At 44.4% G+C, this 26,247-nt stretch overlaps 2 protein-coding genes and 1 long non-coding RNA gene across 3 annotated transcripts; all 3 read left to right on the top strand.

The window, feature by feature from the left end:
* Positions 1-15,140: 15,140 nt before the first annotated feature.
* LOC131323372 (uncharacterized) lies at positions 15,141-17,162 on the top strand. The gene is made up of 2 exons (XM_058355133.1): positions 15,141-15,635; positions 16,587-17,162. The coding sequence occupies exons 1-2, from the start codon at positions 15,296-15,298 to the stop codon at positions 16,901-16,903; spliced, it is 657 nt and encodes a 218-aa protein (XP_058211116.1). The 5' UTR covers positions 15,141-15,295; the 3' UTR covers positions 16,904-17,162.
* A 1,060-nt stretch (positions 17,163-18,222) lies between these two features.
* Positions 18,223-21,274, top strand: LOC131323364 (uncharacterized). The gene is made up of 3 exons (XR_009199163.1): positions 18,223-19,501; positions 19,713-19,785; positions 19,910-21,274. It is a non-coding gene; the product is annotated as an uncharacterized LOC131323364 (long non-coding RNA).
* A 398-nt stretch (positions 21,275-21,672) lies between these two features.
* LOC131329730 (uncharacterized) lies at positions 21,673-24,458 on the top strand. The gene is made up of 3 exons (XM_058363083.1): positions 21,673-22,923; positions 23,229-23,886; positions 24,160-24,458. Exons 1-3 carry the CDS (start codon positions 21,673-21,675, stop codon positions 24,456-24,458), a joined length of 2,208 nt encoding a protein of 735 aa, XP_058219066.1.
* Positions 24,459-26,247: the final 1,789 nt, after the last annotated feature.

Here is a 26,247-nt window from a genome sequence, read left to right as displayed (position 1 = left end):
CGATGATGCCACAATTTATTTTGTCCAATAGGGAGGAAGGTTCTGAAATCAACACACAAAATTAATTATATCATCTACAGACTAGGAATGGAGACCATGAGATTTATCCAAAATAAATTCCATCTCTCACTTAGTTATTTAAAAATTTGTGAGGGTTATCAAATTTTTCTAGTTTGCAAAAAACATGATCTAGGTCAAAGGTCATATATTACCATGTTATCTCAATATGGTAAACTATCACATATGCAATAATATGGAAATACAAATAATAAGGAAACAAAAGATAAAGAATCCAACTATTATGGTCAAAGATGCAATCCTTGAGCAACAAGGAATCCTTCAAAACTTGAAATCCTTAAGCAATCTTTCCAAACTTAAAATCCTTCAACTATACATGTGTGGAAGGCTTAGATACTTTGAATCAATCAAGAAAACCAAAATCCAACCGTGCTTAGGCAAGAAAATTCGGATTTGACATATTCCCGCGTAAACTACACAGCCTTCAGTATTTTAGCTATATCTTCCTCATCCAACCTCCAATTGAAGTGATTCAAATTGGGTTGGATTTAAAATTCAATTATCTACAACTTTTGTGAAGAACATATTTTCTAATTCCAATGTTTACTAGGTCGAAATAGCCCTGCAATCAGACCCTACGAATCTGGAAAAAAATCTGTTGCGGGCCAAACAACTTGAATCTTCTGTATCTACCATCTTCGATCTCCGAATAACCGTCGAATGCTATTATAATTGAAGAAACATACAAATATCGATCTTATGCCTCCATTGGAGTTCACATGCTACGTTAATTATTACAACCACGAAAAATAATCGTGGCACCCAATAAATAACACATGCTACGTTAATTATTATAACCGCGAAAAATAATCATGGTGTCCAATAAATAACAATAACCACGAAAAAAATTATCATGGGATCCAATCACACAAAGCCAACAAAAAATCATGTGACCATAATAGCTAGGTAAGAACGCTGCAAAACAATGGTTAGCACAGTTCTGCGTTCTACCCTCTATAACTTACGGACATCATGGCCTGTTTAATCCATACGCGTAATTACAGCCTGCTCTGATACCACTTTCGGGAAACCGAATCCCCAAGACCCAGTAATGACGCGTACAGATTAGACAGCAAAAACTGCAAAACCCTATGAGGCGGAATTAGGGTTTTACCACAACTCCTGCGTCACGAACGCTGGTTGAACTTGTTACAGCACACCTTATTGTATGCCACGAATATTGTTCGACCGTACCTTATGATCTTCTACCGTATTCCCCGCACGTCTAGAACATGAACTGAGTGTGGACTCTTTCGTGATTTGTTTGCTCTCTCTAAGCCTGCCTCTATTTACTGAATAATAATAAAAACTTTAATCTGACCTCGAGAACATAACGTGTATATATATGGCTACGATAGAGACCTAAGGAGTAATAAGTCTTGGCTCCCAGTGTAAATAAGAAAACCTAATCCCACCAGGATTCTATTTCTTATTTCACTAATTATAATTCACCCCACTACAGAATTATAATTGCACTCCCGTCCTTATCTCAATTATATTTCGAGCTCCATGTTATTAAATACTTATTAATCTCCCCACGTTAAGATTACAGATACTCATTGATTAAAATAAATTACTAACATGTCTTGCCCTTGAAATCTCTCATCCATTCAAAGAGGAGGAGGTCCCTAGTGACAAGCACGGAGAGACCACCTGATCTGAGCGGAGTTGCGCACCTATTTCTCCCAGTGGATGCTGCCCGACGAGACAAATAAGTACCGGCTACTGGAGTCTACGAAGCTCAGGTACGACGTTGAGCCCTTTTGATCTTGAACTTGCCCGATGTTGATGGGAACAATTCCTCCTTTGATGGCATAATAATGTAGTGATTTAATTGGGTTATTATGGAGTAGTATTTTGTGTGTGTATTTTCTTTATTTTTCATTTTCTGGGAGTTAGATTGGGTTTGGGGTAGAGAGAGATAGGTGAGGAAAGAGAAAGGAGAGGATGAATGGAAGCAGATGCAGAGAACAAGGGTTTGAATTGGTGGTGGATGAATTTTATTTGTTAAGAAATTTCATTATTTTATGGAAGAAAATTCTTTATAAAAGTTCGGTTATCTTAATTTTTTTAATAAAAAATATGGTTTAAACATTTGTAAGATAAAATGAATTTATTTTATCCCACAAGTAATGATAAAAATCTATTTATTCTAATTATAATAAAATTAACTCAATTTGTTCATTAAATTAATAAACTGGGGGCAATTAAGTCTTTTGACATCTTATCTCATCATATCCATCATCCAAATCCCTCTTCCCAAAAAATCATCCAAACATTGGATTAGAGCATCCACAATAGAATAACCAAAATCATAGTGTTGCTAAAGTTAGCAATATTTTCTCAAAAAAAGTGTTCACAGTGGTATAACCAAACTTAACAACCTCTTAGCAACTCATCAAATTTTGGTCATTGAATAATCAAAACTAGAAACCTTTTACTAAGGCCATCCACAGTGGTATAATCAAAAATGGATAACCAAAAGTTGACATATCAGCTTTTGATTATTCACTTAAGAGATTGCTAAGCTTAACAATGTTGAGATTCACAATGATTACTTTTAGTCCATAACCAAAATAAGGGGTCCACTACAATTTCACACAATCTATCTCTCCCCTTTTGTGGAGGCTTCGGTTATGGCCTCGGTGAATAGACTACCGATAACCGAGGTCTCATAGTTGGTACGATCTATAGTTCTGTGCAAGCGAGCTCCTGCGGTTATCCTTATATTTACCCGCTCGGTATCAAGCCTCCTGTTAACGCTTCGGTTTATTACTGAAGCATACATTCCGTTAAGGTCTCTCGAGAGAATATATCATGCCAAGAGGGGACCAAGAGCAATACGTGGCAGATAGGACCACCTGGGCCAGGTCTGGCCATGTGCTTTGTAACCGTCTTATCCGGTGCGTCATCTGTGATGTCATCCGAGGCGATTACCCGAGCGTATCCTTCACGCGCTAGCTTGGAGCCCAAGTAAACCTAGGTCTATAAATACGAAGGGACTCTAACCTAAAGAGGTATGCCATTCTTCCCTAACCCTAGATCTAAATCTCTCTCCCTCCATCTAACTTGATCATCGGAGGGTCACTGGGCTATTCCAGCCCTAGTGACTTGTTGCAGGTTCGGACCCAAGGGAACGGAGCAGCGGAAGAGGAATACTAGTTCAGGTCAAGGCCCCGTCAAATCGAACCCCTACAATTGGCGACTCTGCTGGGGACCTAGCCATTAATCCAACATCCATTTCCCCCCTTCCCTTCTTCTGCTCCATTCAGCGTTTCCCGAATCAAACATGGTCGAGATCGACGATGCACACCACTGTGGAACCGCCCACAGGCTCGGTTCCCTCGTGGATCACAGCCTGGCTTCCGGCGGAGCAGCCGCCCTGGGAAAAACCCATGTATCCGTCGGAATCGGCACCGGAGCGTCAGTTCCGGAAGCAGGCCCATCTTTCGAGCTCCACTCTTATATCCGCCATCTTGAGCGGAAAATCGATGATCTCACGACGGTGATGGAACGCGACCGACACGTCCGAGATGAGTTGGCGGAGATTAAACACCTCCTCCAAATCTCCCCGTCTCATTCCTCTGGAAGTCGCAGCGGAAGGAAAGATCATCACACCCCTCCTCACAGTCACGGAGTCGGTCACCTCCTAGAGCACAGACACCGCCCCTCAGTCAAGGATCGTCTCGAGTCACCAAGAGCGGCCGGCGCTCGAGCCTTAAATGACACGTCCCACAGGGACCGTTCACACTCCCCTGTGCAACATCGAAGAAGACCATCGGCCTTCGAGAGGCTCGGTGGTGGGAGCGTCTCTGCCTCGTCCACCCACTCGGTCCTAGGGGGCAAAACAGGCCGGGAATCTACCCCTAGCCTCACAAGGGCACCCAGGGGGGATGACGGCCTTGTAGAGATCCAGACTAGAGGATACCGCGAGCGCCTGAAGGGCCCCGGTGCCAGAAGTCCCATCGTCTTGCACCCCGACGGCGCACACAGCAGGAGCCCAATCAATGAGATCGAGGGCTGCGATGGCGTCATCTCAGCCCGAGGATTCAAGCTCGGTCTTACCTCACAGGACGAGCGAGTCTATGACGACCTCGCCCGCCATAAGCCAAACTCTATGAAGGACCTAATGACTCATATTGAGGGCTGGTGTCAGCTCATCGAATCCAAGGCGGAGAGAGGCATCGGGAAGCCTACAAATTCAAAAACATTAAACGCTTCGGTGTCCACACCGGTCCCCCCACCTGTCTCAATTCCAAAGAAGCAGGTCAACACAATCAAGCAGTCGCCGAGGAGGGGACCGAAGCCAAGCGATTTCAATGCCGAGAAGATCGTCTTCACCATTCCTATCTACCGGATCATCGATCAAGTGAAGGATCAGCCCTTTTTCTCCTTCCCTAATCAAAAGCTAGGAACCGAAAATGGGAAAATAAAGAATCCCATCGTCCGATGCAGCTACCACAATAAGCAGGGTCACTTCACCACAGCATGTAAGCCCTTCAAGGCCTACTTGGAACAGCTTGTTATGGGTGGCCACCTCGGCAACTTCATCGATCATGAGAAGAGGAAGGCTCGAGCACAAAGAACCAAAACAAACACCGAGGAAGAAGTCCAGACGATCCACGTCATACACGGTCCCCTAAACCCTGAGGCCGCTCACATCATCCGTGCCGATCTGAACGAGGCCTCCTCCTCTAAGCAGGTCATGTTGGTCGGTCCCGAACCGAAACGCCCCAAAACCGATGACGGTTCCAAATGGACGATAACATTCACCGAGAAGGATCTCGACCGCATCCAGCTTCCCCACAAAGACGCCCTCGTGGTCACACTACGCATTGGAGCTTTCAACGTCCATCGCGTCCTCGTAGACCAGGGTAGCTCAGCCGAAGTCATGTACTACTCTCTGTTCAAGGATCTCAAGATTCCCGACACCGACCTTTGTCCCTCCGAAATTCCTCTTATCGGCTTCAACGGAGCTCCTGTCTGGCCCATCCGTATGATCACTCTTCCTGTCTGCGCCGGCTCGGTAACTCTTGAAATGGAATTTGTGGTAGTTGACGTCCCTAGCCCTTACAACGCAATTCTCGGACGCACCTGGTTGCATAGGCTTAAAGCGATTGCCTCCACCTATCACCAAGTGGTCCGTTTCATTGGCACTCATGGGCACCAAGAAGACTTGTACGGAGATCAAACTGCGTCCAAGAAATGCTACATCAACGCCGTCCGAAGCAACAAACAGACCTCCCGGGTTAATCTCATTGAAGTCCCCGAGGCCCCAGTTTTGGAAGACGTCGGTAGATTCCCCGACGACAAAACCATAGAAGACGTGGCCACCATCTCGATAACCGAAGACGGTTCCCGTTTCTTCCTTGTCAGTTCCTCACTTAGTGATACTGATCGGAATGACACGGTAGCTTTTCTAAACCGAAACATCGAAGTGTTCGCTTGGACTCCATATGAGATGCCCGGGGTCGACCCCTCCTTAATTTGCCACGAACTCAACATCGACCGAGCCAAACGCCCGGTCTTGCAAAAGGCACGACGGTCCTCACCTCTTCATTCCGAGGCCGTTATTGAAGAAGTTAACTGACTCCTAAACGCAGGGGCAATCAGAGAAGTCCAGTATCCCAAGTGGCTGGCCAACACCGTCGTAGTCAAGAAAAAGAGTGGCAAATGGCGGGTCTGCGTCGATTACTCGAACCTCAACGACGCCTGCCCTAAGGACTTCTTTCCACTCCCTCGTATTGACCAGCTCGTTGACGCCACCTCCGGACACGAGCGACTCAGCTTCTTGGATGCCTATCGGGGCTACCACCAGATTGCCATGAGCGAAGGCGATGTCGAAAACATAGCCTTCATCACCCCCCATGGCATCTTCGGGTACCTTGTTATGCCCTTCGGTTCAAAAAATGCCGGGGCCACTTTTCAGTGAATGATCACCAAGATGTTCGAAGGATTACTAGGTGACACTATGCTGGCTTACATCGACGACATGGTTGTTAAAAGATTGCGCGCCGGTGATCATCTAACTCACCTTGCCGAAGTCTTTGAGATACTCAAGAAACACAAGCTCCGCCTCAATGCCGAGAAATGCGTCTTCGATGTCAGCTCCGGCAAATTTCTTCGCCACCTTGTCTCCCAGCGCGGTATTGAGGCCGATCCTTCCCAGATCCTCGCTATTACTCAACTCTCGGCCCCCCACAACAAGCGTGATGTTCAACGTCTGACCGGCATGGCCGCAGCCCTGAATCGGTTTATAAGCCGCTCTTCGGATAAATGCCAGCCATTTTTCGCACTTTTAAAAGGCAGCCGACGAAGCTTCAATTGGACAGAAGACTGCGACCGAGCCCTCCAACAGTTAAAGACGTACATTTCTAAAGCTCCACTCGTCATCACTCCTCGTCACCCCTCGGGACCAGGAAGACCTTTTCCTCTACCTAGCAGTCTCTCCACACGCAGTAAGCTCGGTTCTCGTTAGACAGGAGGATTGGGAACATCAGCCGATCTACTACTCCAGCAAAACAATGACTCCCGCCGAGACGCGTTATCTACCGTTAGCGAGTTTTTGCCCTCGTCTCAGCTTCCAGGAAGCTCGCTCCCTATTTCCAGTCACACCGTATCATTGTCCTTACCAAGTATCCTCTAAAGTCTCTCCTCCGGAAAGCCGACCTCTCCAACCGAATCTCACAGTGGGTCGTTGAGCTTGCCAATTTTGAAATCCATTTTTAGCCTCGGACAGCAATAAAAGCTCAGGTGCTCGCCGACTTCATCGCCGAGGTTACGCCGCCTACGACACCCGCTTCGGCTCCCACCCCGAGCACCGAGGCATTGCTCCAGGCCAACCCTAGCACAGCATGGCAGTTTTTTCACGGAGATGTTTGGAAAATGTACGTTGATGGCGCCTCCAACAGCCGAGGCGCTGGTGCAGGCATCGTTCTCCTTTCACCCTCCGGTGTCTTGCACGAAAGCTCACTCTCCATCAACTTCCCAGCCTCTAACAACGAGGCCGAATATGAAGCATTAATCTCCGGACTCAAAACTGCCGAAGCCATTGGCATCGAAGAACTCGTGGTTTATAGTGACTCCCAATTGGTGGTTAACTAGCTCTCCAAGGAATATGAAGCTCGGGATGATCGCATGTGTACCTACCTCAGCGCCGCAGTCCAGCTCATTCAACGCTTTAAAGCAATCAGAGTCGAGCACATCTCTAGGGAACAAAACGCCCACGCTGACGCCCTTGCAGGGCTCGCTTCGGCATTCTCATGTACAGGACACCGTTCCATTTCCTTCAATTCTATTGACAAGCCCAGTTTTGAGCTCAAAGATCTACAAAAGGAAATACTCAACATAGAGCTTGGCCCGAGCTGGATGGATGAAATTGTCCTTTACCTGAGGGATGATTCCCTTCCCACTGACAAAAAGGAGGCTCATTGACTCCGAAACAAAGCCGCTCTCTTCTGGCTCAATCCCAACGGCAAGCTTTACCGAAGATCATTTACCGGGCCATACTTATTGGTTGCACACCCACATCAAGTCCCAGGCATCATCGAAGAGCTTCATGCCGGCGACAGCGGTTGTCACTCCGGTGGACGGTCCCTCGCCCACCGAGCCATTACTCAGGGGTATTGGTGGCCGACAATGAAGAAGGATTCTGAAGAATTCGTCAAGCGTTGCAAGAAGTGTCAGATGTTCGCTCCCATCATCCATCAGCCGGCCCGAGACCTTAGCCCTCTCACCAGCCCCTGGCCCTTCTCCTAATGGGGCATGGATATCGTTGGAAAGCTCCCAGTCGCTCCGGGTGGATTCAAGTTCCTCTTAACCGCAACCGATTATTTCTCAAAATGGGTCGAGGCCGAGCCCCTGGTCACCATTGAAGAAACAGACGTCATCCGCTTCGTATGGCGAAACATCATCTCTCGCTTCGGTGTGCCGTTCGCCATAATTACAGATAATGGAAGACAGTTTACAGGGCAGAAGTATCGGGCCTTGCTTGACGAATACGGTATCAAATGGGGACACATCCACTCCGGCTTACCCCCAGGGTAACGGACAGGCCGAGGCTGCAAACAAGGCAATTTCATCTGGACTTAAGTGACGACTCGAGTCACGATGGGGAAAGTGGGCCGAAGAGCTACCCAGGGTACTCTGGGGCTACCGAACTACGCCTCGGCGATCCACTGGTCGCACTCCCTTCTCCTTGGCATTCGGAATGGAGGCGGTCATCCCTCTCCAAGTCGGACGCCCAACAATGCGTACAGAAAACTTTGACGAGACGGTCAACAACAACAGCATTGCTTCGGACCTCGACTTAGCCGAAGAAGAGTGGGACAACGCAAGGATCAAGCTCGCCTCATACCAACAGGAGGTTGCAAAGGGTTACAACCGAAGCGTCCGCCTTAGGTCGTTCAAGCCTGACAATCTCGTCTGGAAAAAGGTGGTGGAGAAATCCAAAAAGCGAAAACTAATGCCCAATTGGAAAGGTCCCTACCGAGTTCTCAAGCACCTCGGATCAGGAAACTACAAACTGGAGAAGCTGGATGGTTCCCCCATTGCTAAAACATGGAATGCGAACAACTTGAAGAAGTTCTACGGATAGTGCTCGGTTACCGAAGCCCGCTTAGTCTTCATTATGTTGCATTTTCTTTTAAAAGTTTTGAAGGCAATTTGCTTGTGTGTTGGCAGCACTCCAACGAGTTTAAATGAGAATTCTCTCTTTGGCACTATTCGTACACTTTGACTGTTTAAATTACTTCTACTCGGTCCGTTCTTGCCCGGACCGTTTTATACCGACTTCTGGGATATTGTTCTGCCATAGGTGATACCCTCGGACAAAATTCCCACCAAGTCGCCCAGGCCCCTCGGTCGTCTGGATTTCTGGTCACTCGCTTTAAGGATACTCGGTCTCCTCCTGAGCCCTTTATACCGACCCACCAGAAGTTTCCCACTGCTCGGACTCGCTGCGCCCCGAACCTATGGCAGAAGCCATACCCCTTCGTGACTTCGGCCTACATCCCTATGCAGTAGTACCATCTCGCGTTTACTCGCTTGACTTTTTTCCATTAAACAAACGGGCGTACAGACCCAAAATTCATTAAACAATTGCTTCAGATTCGGTCCCTACCGACCCTCCTCGAGGCAGGGGCTTCGGCTCAAATCACATTCTTGATTAAACATCCTTTTTTATGATTGGCAAAACACTTCGGTTAACGCTTCGGTTAAACTTATTTCTAAAAACTTTTCAAGTCTCACCAAAGCAGGGACATCATAACCCAAGGAGCAAACCAATCATACAAGCATTCTAAAGATAACATTCAAGAAAAGAAAGCATGCATTCACAGCATTATGGGTTTCAGCAGCAAACCATAAAGGAAAAGAAAAAGTTACTGCTTCGATATCAAACATTTACAAACCCTGGAACAGCAAACTCCAAATGTCCGGAGCCGTCCAGTCAGAATCACAGAATCTAAAGATGAAATCTCAAAAAGTAAAAAGAAAGGAAGACTCTATCCTAAGACCGAGCTAGGTGGTCGAGCTGGTCCTCGGGCGCAGGGGCATTTGGATCGGCTTGGTTCCCGAGGCCCTGGTCCTCGGACATAGGCTCCACCACCTCATCCTCTTCCTCAGGAAGGATAAGCTCCTCTGAAGGCTCCTCGGGCAATGTTCGGAGATCAGAGTCTTCAGGGAGGTTAAGCCTCCTCACCAAGGCTTCATGGCCATACCGAAGGCCGTCCAAGAAATGGTCCCGATGCAGCTCAGCCTCAATCTCCCGAACCTGATTTTTGTACTCTACTCCGGCTGCGTCCCAACCTTCATCGTAGCCTCTCTTCCTCGCGAAGTCAACCTCTGTGGCCCGGGTGACTCGCAGTGTGTTGGCATCCTCCTCGGCCTTGGCGGCTCTGGTCTCTGCCTCCACCCTCTCCCTGTTGCACCTTTGGAAGTCCGCCAGGTAGAGCTCGCAAGTCTCCTGAGCCAGCTTGAGGTCTTCCTCCTTCCGAGCCAGCTCCCGAGCAAGCTTCTCGGTCTTCTCTTCCTGCGCCTTGCACCGGTCATTGATAGCCAATGCCCGAGCTCCCGCCTGTAAACAAAAAAAAAAACAACAAACAAAATTCAACAAGCGCAAACTTCCAGATTGAAGAGAGCAGGACGCAAACCATTAACTTACATTGAAAAGGGCCTGAGCTATCTCGGCTGTGACGTCCTCGGTCAAGCCAGTTACAGCCCGGGCATCCCTCGGAAGAATGCTTCCTCGGAGCATCCCGAAGGCCACGCCGAGGTTCTTGACACTGTCGGCGTGGTGGATCTGGCGGCCGGCAAAGTGTCGGAACTCCGGAGCCCAGGGGAGTTCCCTCGGATTGACCCAGGAGCCCTCCTCCGCTCCACCGGTCTCCCCTCTGAGCTCTCCCTGCTCCTCCTCGATCAGGATCGTCTCCTGGTCCCTCCCTTCTCCGTCTCCCCCCTCACGCCGAGTTCTCTTCTCCGGGGGCTCCTGTTTCAAAACAGGAGTCGCCCTCGAAGTCCCGGCGCTAGTAGTACCGGGGACTGTTCCCCTGCCCCGACCAGCCGGCCTCTGGCGTCTGAGGTTCAGAACTTCGCGAGTTCCAGGGCCCGCCATTTCCCCACTAAGCCCGGTCCTCTCTGGAGTCTCTCGATCAACCTCCTGGCGAATAACTCCCCGAGACGCGGACGTGCTCCCCTCGGCTTCGTTTTCTCCACCTACCCTCCTATCCCCTCTCCCTGCACCTCTTCCGGCTCTCCCTCCTCGGCCTCGCCCTCGGCCTGCCCTTGGAACCCCTTGCTACCTCAGCTTCTTATTTAAAAAGCTCGTGTAAGTTGGGACGTACCCGAGCAGTTCTGGAGCATACCGACTGGTGATGGGAATGGCGTAGGCCGCTGTGATTCGGGCCCGGTTAGCTCTCTCCCGAAGCTGTTGAACTAACCCCTCGGCTGCAAGGCCAAACCAAAATAAGGTATCAGTATAAGTACGTAGGGCATAACAAAAACATACAAAATATCTACCGAAGAGTAATTTCTACCAACCAGGAGCCCCGGTCCCAAATTGTACCCTAGTAGTCGTATTAGCATTCTCCCCGGGCCCGAACATGAAATTGCCGATCATCGAGATGTAAATATTTGCCCACTCCTCGGAGTCGGGGAGACGATCGACGAGGAATGTGTCATACCTCGTCCTGCATGAGAGGTAGTATCGGTTGCTCTCTCGGTTAACTCCTAAGAGATATACGCCGAAGAGTTCCTCGACCCCAAAGGTCAAGTTGAACTGCCTCCTCAGCTCAATGATGCTTGTAATGATTCGGTAGGAATTTACTGTAAGCTGGGAGGAAGTAAAGGAAAGGGTCCGGAGAACATGTCGGACAAATTGATGAAGGGGGAATCTAATCCCTCCCTCAGTGATTGCCATCAAGGGAAAAATCAGTTCCCCTGGTCGGTGAGGAAGGGTCTTGGGGTTGTTGTCAGGAAGCAGCCGGACCTCTACGTCCGGAGGGATGCTGTAAACCCTTCTGAACTCGGTGAGGGCAGTCGGGGTCCCATTAAAATATTGGTTCAAATAAGGACACGGCCTCATCGGCCTCCTTCGTCCCCGAACCTCCTCGGGGGCATCGGCGAATGGGCCCGGTCCGTGGCCCGAAGTACTTGGGATTTCCATCTCCCAAGGAGTGAAGGCTATGACGGGGCGTGAAGCTCTAAGAGGATCTGAAGGCTCAATGACGTCCAATGGGATTCGGTAAACGGCCTGGGCACGACACTCCTCAAAGATTTCCTCAAGGTCGGCAGAAGAGGAGCTACTGGTACTATCCAAGGAGACTTCAATAATCATTCGCCCCTACCTAGCAAGAAAAGATGTGCAAAAACCCGTTAGCTATATGCCCAGGGAAAAGCAACATGACCTAGCAAATAGGGACGAAATGGTCATCGCTCCTCGGTATATTTCAGGGGACCTCTCCCCGAGAAAGGTCTCCAAGGCCAGTGGTTATTTCTATGGTCTCGGATTGAAGATTGGCCTCAGGAAGAATGTGGGCCTCGGGTTGAATTTAGACCTCGAAAAAACTAAGAACAGCGCTGGAGACGCCTAGCGCCGCCGTAGGACGAACAGCGGCGAGCGACGGTACAGCCGCAACGCGTGAAGAATGTGGATTAAAGGGAAGAGAACTCGAGGAAAATGATCAAAACATGAAAACCAGCAATTGAAGATCATCATACCTGAGTTTTGTGTCGAGATCCGCGTCCAAAACGCTCAAAATCTCGATTGGAAGTTGGAAACAGACGGCGGCGGCGGTTCGACTTCAGAAGCGGGAGGAAAAGTGACCGTCTCACCTCTGTCTTTCCTGTTTATAATGGGAGAGGTGGTAGGCTGCGCGGGAAACGAAGCGTCATGCACCGAGCCGTCAGATCTTTGACGTGTGTTATCATCGGACGACCAGAATTAGGGGCTCTGCACCGAGGACAGGCACCGGATATTCAGACCACTGGCCTAGTGACGCGTGTCGCCGAGGCGACGTTTCGTACCAATTAATTGACATGGCACGTGCCGAGACAGCCTTTTTGATTCTGAGACCTCGGCAATTGCTGACATGTGGTCCTCATCACTGGCGTAGGTCGAGCGGAATCCACCGAGGCAAGTGTACTCTCTGGTAGTTCTCTAAGAAAGAGATCAAGGCCTGATATTTCATATCATGAGGTCAAGACCCTGAAGCAGGGGTGCAAAGCTCCAGAGGCTTGAGAGGCTATTGTGGAGGCTTCGGTTATGGCCTCGGTGAAGAGACTACCGATAACCGAGGTCTCATAGTTGGTACAATCTATAGTTCTGTGCAAGCGAGCTCCTGCGGTTATCCTTATATTTACCCGCTCGGTATCAAGTCTCCTGTTAACGCTTCGGTTTAATTACTGAAGCATACATTCTGTTAAGGTCTCTCGAGAGAATATATCATGCCAAGAGGGGACCAGGAGCAATACGTGGCAGATAGGACCACTTGGGCCAGGTCTGGCCATGTGCTTTGTAACCGCCTTATCCGGTGCGTCATCTGCGATGTCATCCGAGGCAGTTACCCGAGCGTATCCTTCACGCGCTAGCTTGGAGCCCAAGTAAACCTAGGTCTATAAATACGAAGGGACTCTAACCTAAAGAGGTATGCCATTCTTCCCTAACCCTAGATCTAAATCTCTCTCCCTACATCTAACTTGATCATCGGAGGGTCACTGGGCTATTCCAGCCCTAGTTACTTGTTGCAGGTCCGGACCCAGGGGAACGGAGCAGCGGAGGAGGAATACTAGTTCAGGTCAAGACCCCGTCAAATCGAACCCCTACACCTTTTGTTTCCCGCCATTCACTTCCCTCCATTACGTTTTTTTTTGGCAAAAATATATCGAATATATGGTACGGTGTTCTTCCTAGTGTTATCTATTAAAACAACACCGATTTTTTTTTCTTCTTATTCCTATAGCTTATATCACAAATCCACCACTCTCTTAATCTTTCAAAAAAAAAATTCAGATGTGTTCTTAAATTTGGAAAAGAATGCAAGGTTCTTCCTCTTCTTTTTTTTTTTTTTTGCAAGGTTCTTTGTTTACTCAACCATAGGGGGAGGAACAAAAAAATGAATAACCACTTTTTAGTCGAAAAAATTAATTTTTTTTGCTAAAAAATAATTATTTATCAAAATACTTGGGTAAAAGTAAAAAAAAAAAAAACACTTTTTCCGATTCCTCTCATTGAGATGAATCAATAACTTATAAAAGTTTGGCGCAAAATTAAAAAATGCGAAAAAAATTCAAATAAAGACAATTTTCAAATTTAAGTTAAGTTAAAGTTAAATTCATAAGAATGCAGCCTAAAATAGAAACGTAAAAGAAGAGTAAAATACCTTAATCCAGCAACAATGAATTAAATTATAGATGATCGAGAAATATGAGCTTCACTTTTGGAGGAAAAGAAAGAGAAACAGTTTGTGGTTGAAGTGAAGAAAATATAGAGCAAGTGAAGAAGAGAAAAATAAAATAGTAGTTGAAATACGTGTGTATATAAATTTTGGAACTAGTTAACTTATGTAGTGTGAGGTTCATAAATTTTGATTATTGAAAAAAGTTGCTAGTTTTGGTTATCCAAAGCCCAAAATTTGATTATTTCTAAGGATGTTGCTAAATTTGATTATACCATTGTGAGCCATTTTTTATACAAATATTGTTAACTTTAACAACAATTGTCTTTTAGTTATACCACTGTGGATGACCTAATAACCAAATCAAAACTAGCAATCTTTTGCTAATAACCAAACACACTCTCTCTCTCTCTCTCTCTCTCTCTCTCTCATATTTTTAAAAGAAGTTTTTGTTATTTTTTGCAAAAACAATAAAACTATTTTTTTAAACTATCTTTTTTTTTCAAAACTGTTATTTTAAAAAAATGTAAAACTGTTATTTTAAAAAAAATGTATTTTTTTAAAATACTTTTTTCGAATAGTGTTTTTTTCAAAATAAAAGTTTTCAAAAAATTATTTTCTATTTCTAATAACCTATTTTTTATTAGTTTGAAAACTATTTTAAAAAAATTTGTTTTATATGATGACAGTTTTTAGATTTTTATAGGTTGAAAATGTGATGCGACAAATTTTGATTATGTCATTGTGGACACATTGCTAACCTTAGCAGCCTTTTAAATGAATAACCAAAAGATGACATAGCAATTTTTGATTATCCACTTTTAATTATTCCACCGCGGATGCTCTTACAAATTCACATTTCCAAGAATGTGGGTCCACCCTCATTACATATCCACCATCAAATTCACTCTTCTATATCCATTCAAAAGTAAATCATCTATCCAAACGGGCCGACAATGTCACTGAGATTGGAGTTCACATGCTAAAATTATGATGTGTGTGGGTCCAAACCATGGAAATAGCATTATAAAAATAAAAGTTATTGCTTTTTGCAGTTTTTTTTTTTATAAAAATGTACACATCATAATTTATATTAAAGTAAAATGCCAAAGTCATTTCCCGAAAACTTATATGGAACTAGTAGTGTTCACTTGTTTGCGTAGTACGTTGTGCAGGTAGGTAGCATTTTTCAATTCAGAAAACTCAACGGCCTAAAATCAAATCAAATCAAATCAAATCAGATTCACAGCAGTAGTACATTTTTCAAACACCATCAAATAATCTCTCTCTCTCTCTCTCTCTCTCTCTCTCCCTCTCCGCGACTAATGGCGGACCCCGCACTTCACTCCCAGACCCCACGCCACCAGACCCAGATCCTCAAAGAAATCGCTGTCGACTACTGCGCCGATGCCTGCACCCACTGCGCGGAATCCGACTCCATCGCCGTGACCTTCGACGACCGCGGCGGCGCGCGGTGGCGCTCCACCACCCGCTTCCACTACGGCACGTTCGGGGCCAAAATCCAGTGCCCCAAAGGAAACACGAGCGGCCTCAACTTCAACATCTACCTCTCCTCACTGGAAGGCAACAAGTCCCAAGACGAGATCGACTTTGAGTTCTTGGGCAAGGACAAGACCATTGTCCAGACCAACTACTATACCACTGGTACGAAATCAAATTTCCTTGAATGCCCACGGCAACTCAAGATTATTTATGGAAACTGCTAATCTCAACCCTAAGGGCGAAAATAATATGTAAAAAGATGCATTGATATCTATAAAAGTGCTTAATATCCGTGAGATATATATTGAAATTCGATTTTTTTTTTGTTGTTGTCAATATTGTATACATCTGCGAGTTTAGCGCCCTGAACCCCAACTTTGCCTCCTGTGGGTCTCGAACCTAAGGCGGAGGGAAGATGAGACAACCAACTTCTAGTCTAGATTATGTCAAACTAACCATAAGTTCGCACTCACAACATCCAATTGATACCGTCCAGAACAATTAGGTTAACGGAAAGAAAAACCATTCTTAAAAAACTTTTGGTAATAATCGACCCCGACCTCCCATTGAGGGTCAAACAAGTGTACTCAACGAGCTAACTCAGTTGCTTATAATTTTTTAAAAATTAGATAGAGTGATTGCTGTTTTTATCACTTGGGTTAATATATATGTGCATGAAACAAGATACGATTTTGCATTGGTCTTTATATTTGCAGTTATGTTTGTTCACTTAATAAATGTATTTACAAATTTTGAGATTGTTATTAGATATTGTCGTGGTGGATTGGTACTAGATTTACGCGTTCATACTAATGTTTCTCCTCCAAAGTTATAATCTTTTGTCCATCCATTCCTTGAGTTTTGTTCATTTATTTTCTATTTTCAAGTAGGGTTTCTGTAACCGAAAGACCAGTAGAGAAAGGCTGATTGAGTGAGAGTTGAGCGTTCTAATCCTTATTTGCTTGTAGACACCAATATAATGAGTTCTCTTTTGATGTGTGATTGTTTCGCCTTTTTTTTTATTAGTTGTGTTTGTTTCGATTTGTCTTTATGATTTATTGGATGTCTTGTTTGCAGATGTATTTTTCTTTGTTTTTTGCTCTTGGATTGCAGGAACTGGAAACAGAGAAGAGATACATGATTTGGGATTCGATTGCTCCGATGGGTTCCACGAGTACGTAATCAAGTGGTACCCACACGTGATTGAGTGGTTGATCGATGGAAAACTGCTGAGAAAAGACACGAAGAAGGACGGTGAAGGGTTTCCTGAGAAACCGATGTTCTTGTATGCTTCGGTTTGGGATGCGAGCTACATTGATGAAGGGAGGTGGACAGGACGTTATGTGGGGTGTGATGCACCCTATGTTTGCCATTACAAGGATGTAGTTGTGCCCTCCGAAGCTGCTGTGGTTGAGGATTTCAGTTGTTGATTTGGTTTCCATTTGGTGAGATGTTCGACAGATTCCAATCACAATCCTTCCGCTGAGTTCATTATGGATTGTGAGTTGTGTTGTTATCGTGCGTTTGTCATTTTCTGGGCGTTGAATTGGTTGACTTCATTTTCTAGGTCATTGGATTTTGTTGCTCTGTGATACTGCATTTGTAAATGTTCTGTTCTGCACAAGTGTTTATTGACAATGAAATAACATTGTTGTGGAATGCTTTTTATCTTCTTTGGTTCTTTTGGAAGATTTGATCTGCTTTTATCTTTCCTTTGGTACAGTCTTGGTTTGATTCCGTTTCCCTTTTCTCTAATGGCGATCTAACACTTTACAAGCCCCATTTTATATTAATCGTGAACTTATGTTATCTTGAATTCCTTAAGCTTCCCCATTACTCTTCTGATTATACTCAACTCGCCCTCAATTACTTTTATAGACAATAGGATAACATGTACGTTTGTGAATATTGCTAATAACCAATGCCGTTACCTGAAGAAAGATTCCTGGCCAGGAGATTGTTGCATAATTCATTCCTCCCTATGAGACCACATTGTGATAACAAAATTAGAAAGGTGGAGAGATAACGTTTGTTGTGAGGAGAGGTGCCCTGTCATAGCGTTTGCCAATTGCCCTTTCTCTAGTTTCTGAAACAGAATGTAAATTACTGGTAATTCACTGTATATGGAGTAACATTCACCTGCTTGCATGAAGGAGCTGTAGAACAATGAAAGAAGTAAAATTTGTCAAACATTGTACCAGACAGGAAATCTACTTCCCGTTGATTCTGGGAAAAAATCTATGTCATTTGCTAATGTAGATACAGTTTGCACAGATATATCCGCTACAAGAAAAATGACTTTTCCCCGCATTTCGTTCCCGGCGATTACAAAAATCCCCAGGAATAGTTAAAAAAAAACATACGGGCAGCAAGAAAAAGAGTGGCGAAGTTGGGTGTTTGAACCCTTTACCTGAAACGACGTAGTGTCATGAATAACCCTTTTCCCAAAATTCCCCTTTCCCCTCTTCCCCCAAAATTCACAATCCCGCTATTGAATAAGCCCTAGCTCCCAAAATTTCAGACGCCTCTCTCCCTTTCTCTGCACTGGACGTGCACCTCTCCCTCCTCAATCCCGTACTCTCTCTCTCTCTCTCTCTCTCTCTCTCTCTCTTCATCTATTCTTCACTGATCGATTTCCTCTCACCCTTTCTCTGTGACTGCAGGACGTGAGCCAGTGTCAGAGACACTCATCGGCGACAACAAGCTCACCGTTGATTTCGATTTTGTTTCATCCGTTCTGGTACTCTCTCTCTCTCTCTCTCTCTCTCTCCCCTGTTGTTTGCATGTAGCATGTATGTCTGCTAAGGGCTTAGAAGAGATTAGCGCTTTGGTTAACATTGGAAATTTGCCTAGCTCTCGTACGGCAGGCTACTGATTAGCTTAATGAGCAGAAAAGCAGACTGACCACAGTGAGGGAGAGAATTTATTTGATGAATGACATTTTCTTATCTTTAAATAAGATGAGATAGATTTGACTCTACATGTATACACATGATTCTATGTTTTCTATGTAGATTTTCGTTACTGGTGATTAGTTTATTTTGTTATCCGAATTTGTTGATTAATTTATCTAATTTGTTCCTTTCAGATGCCAACACAATGAGATTGTTTAGTATTTCTCTATTCTGATACTTGTGCCCTTATGGCTTATGCCCTAGTTTTTTTAATGGAGCTAACTTTATATTTTTTTTTATAATTTTATCTTCTTTCTGAAACTAAAGAGATTTGACCTGTTATTTATAGATTCTTTTGGCCTGGGGCTTCGTTATTTCACATGTGCTGATTCCAAATGTGCATAATCTTGGATTTTAAAAATCTCCATACACTGAATTTGTAGTACAGAACTACAGATTGTATAATAGTTCTTTTGATTGCTTTAGACTCATTATGTGTTTATAGTTCCACACTCTACCACTTCTATGTACACAATGAGTGTCCGTACATAGTTGCTTGTAATTACAATGCATGCCACAGATTTAGGACTCGTGTGCATACAAAGATGGTGTTAGTTTATGCCAAAGTAGGTGATTAGGTAACAGAATATTGTTGAGTATAGAATTTAAGATACACTAAGAATGTACATGGACTTTGCCTTAATGCACAGTTGAAGTTTGAAGAACTTAGCAATTGAAGTGAACGAGTTAAAATGTAAGCCTGCACTGCTATTTTCAGGCAGTTTGCTGGTTTGCATGGGCTTTCCTTTACTTTTATTAGCATGTGTGGAAGTCTAGATTTACTAGTAATGATCAGTCTCGATCATTATGTTATACTATGTTTGGTTGTTGCTTTTACATGGAGATGACAATCTAGCAATTCGACAGAAGTTGAGTTATTTTTTTCTTTGAAAGGAAGTTTCAAACCTCATTCCCTAGCAATCATTCATGCTCTTTTAGCAGGCCCCTTGAGGACCTAGGTGGAGAATCAACCTTTTTGCTCCTCATGCCATCAGATCTGTAGCATGTTGACTTCATTTCTCCAGCTTTGGCCATCACATAGAGTTGCATATCTGACACTGCTAGCATTGCAAGGTGCGACAAACAGCCTTCTTTTAAGAAGTTTCAGATGAAACTTGTTTATGTAACATATTTCCCATTTGTTCCCGGTAAACAATTCTTGTAAAAGTTTAGAATGTGGTTTTGAATACCAGAACAGTATGGATTTACTACGTACTATCAGTTCTACCCTTTTTAATCCTCGTATTGTGTTTGCTTTTTAATCCTCGTATTGTGTTTGCAATAGCCAGTTGGTGTTACTCGGAGGGGGAGTTCTTACCATTGACGAAGAATTTGACCAAAACTTTTCCACTTGGAAGGTAATAACTTAGTCTGGCATTTGTGGAATGTACGAGGATTGAATGTGGAATATGCCTATTGCAATTTTTGTGCTATTAGCCTGTTATACTACAGTTATGTAGGTTAATCATTGCTTATGTTTAGGTATACTGTTTGGTTTGGTTTCTTACAACATACTTCCCATGCGACAACTTGGGACTATGGTGGAGCGAATGAAGCTGTATGTTTCTGTCTCATGTGTTTAGCTTCAACACAAGGAACCAATTATTATTGAAAAAGTGACACTGTTTTGTGTTCAAAGTGATTAGAATATACTGGTATTGCTTTCCAAGATAGAGCGGACTGCCCTCTCTTTCCATGACCAGTTGAATCATTTACCAATCAATGTATATAGTGCAAAGTTTCTCTAATGGTATTTACGATGGAAGAGTTGTCAATCACTCAGATTTGGAGCTTATCCTGTGTAATGATGAGGATTTTAATTATAGGTGAATTACTAGTGGTTGCTTGGCAATTCTAGGACCATTATTGCTTTGTTGTTTTCTATGTAGTATGTCGAGGCGCAAATCTTTTGTCGAGATTGAGGCCATGAAAGCTAATGACCTAATGACATTGGCTCTCTTTTTGATTCCACAAACTACTTGGTGCTTGTGTATTTTTGGAGCCATCTTTTGGAGCTTGTGTATTTTTGGAGCCATCTCTTAATTTTTTGGTGCTTGTGTATTGCTTTGGTGTTTTTAGTGGTTAGTTATGTATGACATATCCAACCTGGATGAAGAAAGTCAAATTTTCATTAAGGTCCTATCCATTAGTTGATGATAAGTTTGCATAACCTATCAGAATGAGGTTGCAAGTGCGCTTCCAAAAGTTGTTGCATGTAGACGGGCTTACTTAATTCATATAGACTGAAAATATGCTTCATGTTATAGTGTGAGAAGAGGCGGTTCCTGTGCTGTCATCTTGTTTCAGATTGTGTGATGCATGCTTATATGGTTCTAGGTTTATGTAAACCTATCATATGGTAGTTCTCGAGTAAGTATTTCTGGTTTTGTTTCTGTTAGAATAGTTAGTCTTTGTCCCACATCGGATAGTTGGAGTTATGTAACAAGTCACTAAGTAATATAAATAAAAGCTCTCTCTTGTGTTAGGTTAATTAACACCCTAAACACTTCTCTCTCATTCTCTAAACAACATGGTATCAGAGCGGAATCCTAACCCACCATAGATTCTAACCCTGGCCCAAAAATCCTATCCACCATATTTCAACCAAAGACTCAGATCCAAACTCAGATCCAGCCATAACCCAGCCACCGTGACCCTCGCCAGCCACCAGCACCCCTCCGGCGACCCTCGCCAGCCTCCAGCGTACCTCCGGCAATGCTTGTCTGCACCCCTATGACCCTCGCCTGAACCTCAAACCCCTTACCTCGTTCCGACAAACCTCAAAACCTCAGATCCAGCCCTCGCCCGGCCTCTGTGACCCTCGCCAGCCTCTGGCACACCTCCGGCGACCCTCGCTTGACTCCGGCGACCCTCGCCTGAACCTGTCGGAACTTACCCAGGACCCGTCGGTACTCCTGAGCGTTGCCGAGGCTGTAATCTAGTTCGTTGATGCATCATGTACACGCATCAGTGGTATTCAATGGTGATATTAAATGGTATGTGGTATTCAGTGGTACTTCTGGCTTATAAGGTAATGGGCCTCTGATTGTGTCTATTCTAACAGTGAACTTACGACTTTGGTGGTCCTCAAAACTCTTACGAACTCTTATATCCTGTTGTTAAAACTTTGGTCAGTGGATGTTGATGTTGGGTTGACTGTTGGTTGGTATTTAGTTGGTGGTGGTGGTTTACTCAGTTACAATAATTGATTCCTATTGGTTGTTGTCACTTTATTATTCAGTATAATGTCTGAAAAGAAGTCTGAGTCCCCTTCTAATTCTGTTGGTACTGATCATTTGGCTAGCTCTTCTCGGTTTCGTGAAAGGTTGTCCATTACCTCCACCCCTTTGAATGGTAAGAATTATGCTGTTTGGGCTAGAGCCGTTGAGGTTTATTATGTAGGTCAGAAATGTTATCATTATTTGACAGATGATCCACCCGCCGCGACTGCTACTACATATGAGACATGGGTATCTGAGGATGCTAATATTCGGTCTGATTTATGGAATAGTATGGAAGAACATATTGCTAGCACGCTGGTTTTCTTACCTACGGCCAAGCAAGTATGGACACAAGCTCAGGAGATGTATTTTGGTGTTAACAATCTCTGTCGCACATATGATCTTCATCAGTCCTTCTTTTCTATCTCACAGGGTGACTTATCTTTGGAGGCTTATTATTCTAAGTTTCGTGGTATCTGTGAGGAGCTTAATATATGTGAGCCGATTTCCTCTGATGTTAAGGTCATGCGGCGCCAGCGTGAGCGTATGCAAGTTGCTCGACTTATATCTGGTGCATCATCCACGTATGGTCCTGTCCTTAATCATTTGTTGGGGTCTCGCGATCTTCCTTCTCTTAGCGAGGTATTTAGTCGCATTCGTCAGTCTTCTGTATCTGTATCTGCGCCACCTCCTGATCGTTCAGCATTGACTTCTGTTGTTTCTGGTACTTCATTTAGCCGTGGTCGTGGTCGTGGTTGTGGTCGCGGCCGTGAGTCTGGTTTTAATAGTCGTGTTCGTGACTCTGGATTTAGTGGACGTGGCTCTGGCCGTGGTTTTGGTGGACATGATTCTAGTATGGGTAATTGTGGTTCTGGTATTGGTGGTTTTGGTCGTGCTTTTGGTGGTCGCATGTCAGGAGGAGGTAATCGTGGTCGTGGCCGTGATTCCCGATCATGTACTCATTGTGGGGGAACCAATCACACTGTGGACACGTGCTATGATCTTCATGGGTTCCCTCAGGCTCATCAAGCTGCTATTTTTGAGGATGCTGAACCATTTCCTCACCCTACTGACTCTATGGTGACTATTTCTGCAGAAGAGTATCAGCGACTTGTGTCTAATCAGACTTCATCCTCTACTGTTACGCTTGCTCAGACCAGTCCCTCCGTTGCTTGTGTTGCTTTTTCTCATTCTTCCACCTATTGGGTTATCGATTCTGATGCTTCAGATCATATGACTGGTACATCTACTATCTTTTCCAGTCGTCGGTCTTCGGTCTGTTGGTCCACCATCTCGTGTCACCTTAGCTGATGGTTCTACTTCTGAAATTACTGGTTTGGGTCCCATCTCTATTACTCCATCCCTTACTTTGGACCCTGTCTTTCATATTTCTCGTTTTCCATTTAATCTTATGTCTGTTAGTAAACTTACGAAATCTTTAAACTGCTCCATTACTTTTTCTTCTCATGGTTGTGTGTTTTAGGATCTAAAGACGGGGAGGAAGATTGGTGGGGGTACTGAACGTGGTTGGACTATATTACTTTACCAATGACATCTGTCTTGCATTGGTTGCTCTTCAGTCATCAGTTTCTCCCTATCAACAACATTGTCGTCTGGGTCATCCCTCACTTCAAAATCTGAAGCGTTTGGTGCCATCATTTAGTCATGTTAAGGACTTGCAATGCGAAGTCTGTGAGTTTAGTAAACACCGTCGAGTGTCTTTCTATCCTAGGGTTGAGCGTCGTGTGTCACGTCCTTTTCAGTTAGTACATTCGGATATTTGGGGTCCTATTCATGTTCCCACTTTAGCTGGTTTTCAGTATTATGTTATTTTTGTCGATGATTTCTCTCGTGTTACATATCTTTATCTTATGAAAACGAGATCAGAGTTGTCTTCTGTCTTTAAGTCATTTTATGCAGAAATAAAGACTCAGTTTGATACTTGCATTCGTATTTTTCGTTCCGATAATGCACGTGAATATTTTCATAATGCTCTTTCTCGTTTTTTTGATGATCATGGGATAATTCACCAGTCTTCTTGCGCTCGGACTCCACAACAAAATGGGGTTGCCGAACGCAAGATCCGACACTTATCTGAAGTTATGCGTGCCATGTTAATCCAAATGCAGGTCCCTAAGTCTTACTGGAGTGATGCTGTTCTTACAACCTGTTACTTGATTAACTTTATGCCCTCCACTGTTCTTGGTGGTCAAATACCGCATGACGTTTTATTTTCAGGTCGGTCTCTCCACTCATTACCCCCTCGGGTATTCGGGTGCACATGCTATGTTCATGCACTAAATTCTGACCGGGACAAACTTGATCCCCGCTTGATCCGATGTATCTTTCTCGGGTATTCCCGTACTCAGAAAGGGTATAAGTGTTACTCACCCTCTCTTTGTCGTTACTTTGTCTGTGCTGATGTCACCTTTAATGAGTCATTGTCTTTTTTTTCGGGAACCCCTGAGTCTTAGTATGCCCTTTTTGAGTCTGAGTATGTTATTCCTATAGATGTTCCTCCTACTCCTATGCCACCCTTGCAGGTATATGTTCGTCAACGAAAAAGATTAACAGCCCCACCAGTGCCTACTGTCGCGCCTCCTCCGTCCCTAGATCCCGCTTCACCACCACCACCACCACCTCCACTCCCATTTCCACCATCACCTGATCTTCCTATTGCTCTTCGCAAAGGTATTCGGTCTTGCACTACTCATCTTATTACTCAGTTTGTTTCCTATAATCATCTGTCTCCGTCTCTTCGTACTTTTACTACTTCTGTTTCGTCCATTTTTGTTCCTAACACTGTTTAGGAGGCCTTATCTGTTTCTGAGTGGCGGACAGCTATGGAGGCTGAAATGTCTGCTCTTCACGACAATGGCACTTGGGAGTTGGTTCCTCTTCCACCAGGGAAGTCTACCGTTGGATGTCAATGGGTATTTACAGTTAAGTATAATCTAGTGGCACTGTCCAATGGTACAAGGCCCGTCTTGTGGCCAAAGGCTACACTCAGACATATGGAGTTGATTATGCCAAGACTTTCTCTCCGGTGGCCAAAATTACCTCTGTTCGAGTTCTTATTTCTATGGCTGCCAATCTTGGTTGGCCCTTATTTCAGTTGGATGTCAAGAATGCGTTTCTCCATGGTGATCTACTTGAGGAGGTGTATATGGAGCAACCTCCTGGGTTTGTTGCTCAAGGGGAGTTTTCTCAGGTGTGTCGCCTTCGCAAAGCTCTTTATGGTCTTAAGCAGTCACCTCAAGCTTGGTTTGGCAGGTTCAGTGATGCTGTGTTGCAGTTTGGTATGCGTCGCTCTCATTCTGATCATTCTGTCTTTTCTATTCAGTCCGATCGGGGAAAAGTAGTGTTGATTGTGTATGTGGATGATATCATTATTACTGGGGATGATCAGAAAGGTATTGATGAGCTAAAACACTTTCTACAACGTCAGTTTCACACCAAAGATTTGGGTAAGCTGCGATATTTCTTGGGTATTGAGGTAGCAAGATCTAAGGAGGGGATTAGTCTATCCCAAAGAAAGTATACGCTAGATATTCTAGAAGAGACTGGTTTATTGGGAGCAAAACCTGTGGAGACTCCTATGGATCCAAATGTCAAACTGTGTGTCGATCAGGGGGAGATATTTCCTCATTCAGACCGTTATCGTCGCTTAGTTGGCAAATTGAACTATCTTACCAATACACGGCCTGATATCTCATTTGCTGTCAGTATGATACGTCAGTTCATGTCAGCCCCTCGTCTTCCCCATTGGGAAGCTTGTCTTCGTGTTGTGAAGTATCTCAAGGCTAATCCTGAACGTGGTCTATTCTATCGTTCAAATGGTCATTTACGTGTTGAGGCCTTTACCGATGCTGATTGGGCAGGATCACCATCTGATAGAAGGTCAACAACTGGATACTATACTTTTGTTGGTGGAAATCTAGTTACCTGGAAGAGCAAGAAACAAACTGTTGTTGCTCGGTCCAGTGCTGAAGCAGAATATCGTGCCATGGCTCATACTACGTGCGAGATTGTATGGTTGAGAGCTTCGCTCAAAGAGTTGGGATTTGGCGTACAATTACCTATTCCTATGTATTATGATAATCAGGCAGCAATACATATCGCTTCGAATCCGGTATTTCATGAGAGAACCAAACATATCAAAGTAGATTATCATATTGTTCGGGAGAAGATAGATAGTGGCGTGTTACCTACCCCTTTTGTATCTAGCTACCCCTTTTGTATCTACAGGAGTTCAGTTGGCAGATATCTTCACTAAACCGTTATTTAAACCACGTTTAGAGTTATTATGTAATAAGCTGGGGTTCTGTGATATTTATTCTCCAGCTTGAGGGGGAGTGTTAGAATAGTTAGTCTTTGTTCCACATCGGATAGTTGGAGTTATGTAACAAGTCACTAAGTAATATAAATAAAAGCTTTCTCTTGTGTTAGGGTTAATTAACACCCTAAACACTTATTTCTCATTCTCTAAACAATAGTTTCTATTGTTTCCTCCTGATTTTTTCAATTTTCGGAGTGCTCGCCTTTTATGTGGACAGCAGTTGTTTCTTGACAAGATTGGTTGACTGAGCTTATTTGTAT

The sequence above is a fragment of the Rhododendron vialii genome, chromosome 1a (genome assembly GCF_030253575.1).
Source record: "Rhododendron vialii isolate Sample 1 chromosome 1a, ASM3025357v1".
Classification (NCBI taxonomy): Eukaryota; Viridiplantae; Streptophyta; class Magnoliopsida; order Ericales; family Ericaceae; genus Rhododendron; species Rhododendron vialii.
This window is presented reverse-complemented; position numbering and strand designations above follow the sequence as displayed.